General features: G+C 49.2%; 1 protein-coding gene across 1 annotated transcript; it reads right to left on the bottom strand.

The window, feature by feature from the left end:
* Window positions 1–53: 53 nt before the first annotated feature.
* On the bottom strand, window positions 54–5,380 carry POP5 (POP5 homolog, ribonuclease P/MRP subunit). The gene is made up of 5 exons (XM_072600260.1): window positions 5,292–5,380; window positions 5,057–5,199; window positions 994–1,143; window positions 782–865; window positions 54–656 (listed from the first exon to the last, which is right to left on the bottom strand). The coding sequence occupies exons 1-5, from the start codon at window positions 5,369–5,371 to the stop codon at window positions 547–549; spliced, it is 567 nt and encodes a 188-aa protein (XP_072456361.1). The 5' UTR covers window positions 5,372–5,380; the 3' UTR covers window positions 54–546.
* Window positions 5,381–7,613: the final 2,233 nt, after the last annotated feature.

The raw sequence follows: 7,613 nt of genomic DNA, 5'->3' as shown, positions 1-7,613 counted from the left end.
AGTGCAACCCATTATGGTAACTTAATCCTATTTCAAGTTCTAAGACCAACCAGGAAAACCAACAGATAAGTTTAATAAAAATTACATTCAGCACTAAAGTCAAAACAAATGCCTTTTTGCTTTCATCTAACTGTCGTAGGAATTCCTAAGCGCAAGGGAAGAATGGTCCCCCACTAGGCAGAGTTAGTGTAAATAACTTTGCAGTCTCTTCTGGCGGTAGGTGGGGGGAAGGGGATCCTTTTCCCAGATTCCAATGGGGTCAAATTTGTTGGATTGTTCTGCCTGTGACTTCTAGGAAAACTGAGCACCCATTACAAGAGGGAGAGGTTATTTGTTCACAGCAACAAAAATTATATTGAAATGGGATAAATAGCAGAAAATTCAGTTTAAAACAGTTCTTGCTTCCTAAGGTCATGGTTCTCGACCACAGGGATCTTACTTCTGAACTGCAGAGAACAGACAGGCTTTGCTGTCTGCCTTAGGTGACTGGAAGCTTCACTGCATTTAACAGAGGGCATCAGGGTGGCTTCGTTTCCCAGCAGATATTCATTCCATCTCTGTTGCATCCTCCTCACTTCCACTTTCTGAGAGCTGATCTTCCTGCTGTTCTTCTAGTGAGCAGCTCATGACCGACTTTTTGATCAACTCCCGCTCCTCTGCAGAAAATCAAAAGCAGAGTAGTCATGAAAGATGTCTCTGCAAGCAGGCTTTTGTTAGTTTTTTCTCACTCTACCCCAGTAGGTGAGGCTTGCCCAATAATCACTGGCACAGGGCCACTTACCTCCATCGGGGCAGTTCTGCAGTAAGATCAGAAGCTGACGCCTGTTGTACTGAATCAGGAACTTCTGACAGGTTCTGATGGTCCCTGACAAATCAAAGGAAAGGATTTTGTGGTCACCAACAGAGCTGAAGTACCTGTTGTGAGGGAGGTCCCCCTTTGTTCAAGGGCTGTTTGCCAGCTCTGAGGAGCGGCTTTTTCATCATCTCACTCACCTCCCACGTGCAGCGTGTTGAAGAAGCAGGGATAGCGCTGTCCCTTATTCTCTAAATAAGTAATAAAGGGCAGAGTTGACCACAGAAGCTGATAGAATTCTTTCCGACATCGAAGCAGCACTACCCCAGTATAGGCATTGAGGTATTTCACTAGGAGAAAAATAGCTGTCTCAGAACATCTGCATCCAGAGATTTTTATGAATTAGCAAGTGTAGGTAATGCCCGCTGATCTGCCCAAGCTTGGTTAGTATTGATAGTCTACTGGGATCTCCCTGAAGTACTGTGAGGATGTCCCAGAGGCCTCCATCCTCCTAGAGCCCTACCTGCATAACAGATAGCTCATCCTGGCAGGTCAGGCTTTTGTACAGAGCATGGCTCAGGAAAGCTAAGGCTGGAGAAGGAGTCTCCAGGTTGGTCTGGAGGTTTTTGGTATGGTTATAATCTGTGGTGACAGGAGATGTGCTGCACCTTCTGTGCTCTCCACTAGGGGGCAGCAGTGTGGTCCATCTTTGGATGTGGCTCAGCCCTTTGTGACCAGACTATTCGGCTTCTCTCCCAAACAAGGGGCAGTCACCTTTTAATCTGTTACAGTGAGTATATACAGCCTCTGCCAGAGTCAGGACCCATGGCGGCACTCTCCACTGTGTCACCAGATGGAAGCAGCATAGTTGCGCTAGGGGTCCTTGGTGTCTAAGCTCACGTGACACAGAAGGCTGGTGAAGCTCTCTGTAACCTGCTCCATCCCACAGGACAAACTGCCACATGGGTTCTGAGAGGGAAGGTTGTTACCAGTGGGGAGAGCTGATGACATCAGGGAATGTACGAACAATAAGCAAAGAAAGGCTGTGTCAGTTTGGGAGCTGGAAGGGCCCTCAGCCATCTAGTCCAACTGAAACACAAAAGGAATCCCCATTAAGCCATACTGAGGCCCTTGGGTCTTTGCCTCTGCAGCTTCCAGCTTCCTGAGGCCAAATGGAACCAGGCTGTCTAATCTCTCAGACACCAGAAGGCAGTTCTCAGGTCTCACTGAGTCTTCTCCGGGCCAAAGAGGCCCACCTCCTTCAGCAGATCTCGTTTTTACCAGCCTAGCTGTTCTCTTGGACACCATCTGGCTTACCAATATCCTTAGACTTGCACCCAAACTGAACACTACCTACTCCAGAAAGGGCCATACAACTGGGAGCTATGGCCTTAATGCAGCCTGAGATTGTACTGGTTTGCAGTCCCCTAAGACTCCCAGATCTTTTCTTTTTTAAAAAATTACACCTGCTGTCTAACCATGCATGCTTCCCCCATCTTGGGTTTGTTAAGTTGTTTATTTTTGTGCCCAAGTAAACGAACTGACACTTAGGCCTGGCTGAATTCCATCTCCTCAGATTCAGCCTGTACTCTGGTCTATCCCAGTCCCTTTGGGATCTTGCCTTTCTCTGCGTTGGCTCTCCCTTCCTACTCTAGGTCATCTGCACAATGGATTCATATAGCATTCCTACCCTCATCCAAGTCATGGATAATAGGAAGCTACTTCAAATTTTTAAGAAAAGGAGTGATGTAGCCAGACTGGAGTTTAAGTCCATAGTATGAAAAGTTAGAGGGTTAGGATATGACCTTGGACAAATTGCTAGACTCGAGAAATATGGTAAGCCCCAGGCTATGTAAGCAAGTGACCAGTCCTGCCACAGACCTAATGAAAGCAGGCGACTTCTATTCTACACCTACTGAATGTGAAGTACTAGTACTAGTACTCATTTGGAGGTGTGGGTTTATATCTCAAGAGAGATTAGGACTAGAAATGGAGGTGATGGTTAAAGCCCTGGAAAAGAATGAGATTGCCAAGAGTCTGGTGAAGGAAAGAGGTCCCAGCAGACCCTCAGGGTACAGCTTCATTCAGGTGTCTAGAAGAGGTCTGAGGTGATGAAGAACAAGACCACCAGTACCGCTGCTGCCAATGACATCACAAGCTACAGAAGCATCATGTCCTGCTTTATGTTTCTTGAATTGAAAGAGAACCACAGAATTGAGTCATTAGAAATGCTGACCTTTGGAGAACGTAGTGAGTCTTGGATAGGAGGCAAGAGGGTAGTTTCAAGGGACTAAAGAGAGGAATAGTAAGGAGGTTTGGAAGGAAGAGTCGGGTGGAGGAAACTTTTTCAAGGTACAGAATTTCAGTTGGAAACCTCAAAGGACATCTAATTCAACCCATACTTGAGCAAGGATCCTCTCTATGGCATTCCTGACAATGACCTTTAAGAAAGGCTGGATGATCTCTAGTGAATGAGCCCTCACTATCCTAATTAGGAGATATCCTCCATCAAGCCTGTCTGCCTGTTGGCAAATTCCAGCTACTATTCCTACTTCTGCCTTGTGTTACCAGGCAAAAAAAAAGTTGAATTCCTCTTTCAACTGAAGGAGAGAAATGGGAAAGTAGCTGGACATGATAAAAAAACCTGAGATTTAGGACTGGAGGAAAGCAGGACATGCTTGCAGGAGCAAACTTGAAAAGGGACAGTAAACTGATACTGGACCAAGAAGGGATCAAGGACCTAGGAATAGATACTGGAGAACTAGAGACAACTCTGACCGGAGGAAGGGAGCTGGGGGAGTACGAGTCAGACAGGCATCCTGCATCTGACCAGTGAAGAAAGATGCCAGTCATCTGCCATAAATGCATGTGGGCCCCTGGGGAGTGGTGAGGGACAAAAGTTTGAAACTGGTTTTGGAGAATTAAATAGGAGCTGTTTTAAAAGGGAGGTTACAAAGACTGTCAAACAACACCCAGCTCTGCTTGCATACCATGAAGATTTAAATTGTAATTAAGTGTCAACAAGGCAATACAGCCTAAGTACTGTCTAATGAAACAGGTAGGTACAGGTTCGGTGCAGAGGCAAGTAAGGCCATTATGAGGAAGAGGAGGGACCCAGACCAGCGATCAGGCAGGTTTAGTTGTTTCAGTCCTGTCCCACTTTTCTGGACCTGACTTGGGGTTTTCTTGGCAAAGAGAGTGGAGTGGGCTGTCCATTTCCTTTTCCAGTCCATCTGACAGATGAGGAAACTGAGGCAGAGAGTGATGGGACTTGCCCAGGGCCACCCAGATTTGAACTCAGGAAGATGAGTCTTCCTGACTTTCAGGGCAGATGATCCATCCACCGCGGCCAGCTAGCAGCCCCCAATTGGGTGGGCCCTGAGTTCAGATCTCACTTTTAAAATGCTTAGCTGTCATGACTAGGAGAAGTTACAAGCCCTCAGTAGCCCAGGGGAGGATGATGACACTGGTGGTTCTTTCACAGGTTGTGGGGAGAACCTGAATGACCATCTGCGAGCCCTAACCCTGAATGACCATCTGCGACCCCATCCCTGAATGACCACCTGCGAGCCCAACCCTGAATGACCATCGGCGACCCCTAACCCTGAATGACCATCTGCGAGCCCAAACCTGAATGACCATCGGCGACCCCTAACCCTGAATGACCATCTGCGAGCCCAAACCTGAATGACCACCTGCGACCCCATCCCTGAATGACCACCTGCGAGCCCTAACCCTGAATGACCATCTGCGACCCCATCCCTGAATGACCACCTGCGAGCCCAACCCTGAATGACCATCGGCGACCCCTAACCCTGAATGACCATCTGCGAGCCCAAACCTGAATGACCATCGGCGACCCCTAACCCTGAATGACCATCGGCGACCCCTAACCCTGAATGACCATCGGCGACCCCTAACCCTGAATGACCATCTGCGACCCCATCCCTGAATGACCACCTGCGAGCCCAACCCTGAATGACCATCTGCGAGCCCAAACCTGAATGACCATCGGCGACCCCTAACCCTGAATGACCATCGGCGACCCCTAACCCTGAATGACCATCGGCGACCCCTAACCCTGAATGACCATCTGTGACCCCAAACCTGAATGACCACCTGCGAGCCCAAGCCTGAATGACCATTCGCGACCCCAACCCCGAACCAACGCCCGCACCCTCCAGGCCCGGCACGAAGGCGGCAGCCACGGGCCGGGGGCGCAGCCTCAAGGACCCGGCTGGGAGGAGGGGGAGGCGGCCTCACCCGTCAGGGCCAGGGCGCAGGCGGCCGCGCCGAAGGCCCCGTGCGTCCGGGCGATGGCGTCCCGCACCAGGCCGAACAGGACCCGCTCCTCCAGGCAGGCGCGGCAGCGGGGGTCCTCCGACACCAGCTCGCACAGCAGGTACCTGCGCGGGGAAGACGGGGAGCAGCGAGTGAGCCAGAGGCCCCGGGCCGGGGCCGCGAGCGAGGGCAGGGGAGGGCAGCGAGGCCGCCTTACCTGTGCTTGAACCGCACCATCTCCACAGCAACGCCTCCGCCAGGCCGGAAATCCGGGGTCCTCGGCCGGATGGACGGCATCCCGACCAATGGCAGCACAGCCGCTTCGGCACGGCGGCCACTGATATCTCGAGGCGGCAGAGGGTGGGCGGGGCTTAAATTCCGGTTGTTCTGCTCCGCGCGTGCGCGAGCTCGTGTTCGCTATGGGATGGGTTTGTTTCCAGGCCGGGCGGCCGCCCCGCGCACGCGCTCTGCGCACCCGCTCGCAGTCTGCCTGCTGCGGGCTGCGAGTTAGGCAGGGCTGGACTTTCTGACAGTTGCGCCTTAGAGCTTGCGAGCTGCGGAGAGAGTTTGGGTGTAGGCGACCGGACACCTCTTCATCTCCCCTCTCCGCGCCTTTGCACTGGCAGTCCCTATGCCTAGAATGCTTTCCCTCCTCCCCAAACCTGACCTTCAAAACTCAACAGATCTGATCTTGCAGGACGTCTTTACAGGTGTCTCTGACAGCTAACGGCTTCCCCATTCCACCTACTCTATAAATGCCTTTTTTCATCTACCTATATGTTTATCCCCTGGGTCTGGAGTTAGGGAGACCTGAGTTCAAATACAGTCTCAGTCACTTAGTAGCTGTATGACTCCGGGAAAGTCACTTCACCCTCTTTGCCTCAGTTTCTTCATCTGAAAATAAGCTGGAGAAGGAAATGACAAATCACCCCAGTATGTTTGCCAAGAAAACTTCAGCTAGGGTCGCCAAGAGTCAAACGTGACTCCACAGCAACAAACCTCCCTTTGTAAAGCACTTTGCAAACATTAAAGCAGCTATAAATGCCTGTATTCTAGTCATATCTTCTATGGATCACGTTCCCCCCATCTGAATGCAAGCACAAGTGGTTTTTGCCTTCTGCAGAAATTTTCCTAGCTGTGTTAAACGTTTAAGGTTAGTTTTTACTCTGTGAATGTTCACTCTAAAAATATCTGATCTCCCTATCGTAATAATAGCTAGCATTTACATGGTGTTTAAAGTTTGTTTTTTGCTGTAAAACTATCTCCTTTGATCCTCACTGTAACCCTGGGAGGTAGATGATTTTATTTCCCCCATTTTACAGATGAAGAAACTGAGGCAGATATCAGTTAAGTGATCCTGGGAGGCACTAGTTATATTTACACACTGTCTCCTCCATTAGAATGCTGAGCTGGTGGAGAGCAGACTGTTTTTTGGCTTTCTTTGTATCCCCAGAGTTTAGCTCAATGCCTGGCCTACAGTAGGTGCTTACTAAATGCTTGTAGCTTGTGAGCTCCTGGAGAGGGATTGTTTGCCTTTCTTTATATCTTGATTGCCTGCAACATAGTATATTGACTTACAAATCCTTTGTATCATTCTTAACAGTATCTTAGGATTTCTCATGTACATGGTAGGCTTAACAAGAAGCCAGTGGGGCTTATTTTTAGGAGGAGTGAGTTCAAATCGTACCTCTGACACTAGTAGCTCTTCAACAATGGACAGCTGTCCATTTGGGGACTGGTCTCTGGCTCCAGACAAGCGTTACTATCTTCTTTATTTATAGGACTGAAAAAAACTTTTAAAATTCATTTATTCAACAAGTATTTATTATATCAGCAGTGACCTTTCGATTTGACTAGGGGTTTTATCCCTATTAAAAGTTTATAAGTATGTAAGCAAACCTTAAATGTTTAACCAGCTAGGAAAATATCTGCAGAAGAACAAAAACAATGTCTTCTCTCAAGAAGCTTACTTACATTCCAATGGGGGAGAATGTGGTCCATAGAAAAGATAATGAAGATGATGATGATGATGATGATGGTGAGGAGGAGGAGGAGGAGGAGGAAGAGGAGGGGAAGGAAAATAAGGAGGAGGAGAAACATATTTTGAGATCATTTTGTCCAATCCTCTTATTTTGCATTCTGAGAAAAATAAAGCCTCGTCCTCCCTCTCTTCCTTTCTCCCCTTAATCCTTCCTCCTCTCCTTTTCCTCCAGGTAGAGTGGAAGGGGCTTTGGTTCGGGCATCAGAAGCCCTGGGTTCAAATTTTGACTCTGCTCTGGATTAACTATGAAACGAGTTGCTTCCATCCTCGGAGCCCCGGTGCTTCCTCTATCCTCACCTCGGTGGAGGAGCGGGTTGGACGGGTGGTCTCCAGACTCTTCTGCTTGAAATCCTTCGATCCGGGAATGTTCCGTTGAATGCCTCGAACTCCCGGCAGATCGGTCCCTCCTCCCCCACCAGCAGAGGGCCTCGGTAGCTCACTAAGAGAACAGACCGGGGACAGTTTCCCCTCTGCAGGTAGGCTCTAGACTCGCGAAAA

This window comes from Notamacropus eugenii, chromosome 4 (genome assembly GCF_028372415.1).
Source record: "Notamacropus eugenii isolate mMacEug1 chromosome 4, mMacEug1.pri_v2, whole genome shotgun sequence".
Taxonomy (NCBI): domain Eukaryota; kingdom Metazoa; phylum Chordata; class Mammalia; order Diprotodontia; family Macropodidae; genus Notamacropus; species Notamacropus eugenii.
Note: the sequence above shows the minus strand (reverse complement) of the source record. Positions and strands in the feature narration are given on the sequence as shown.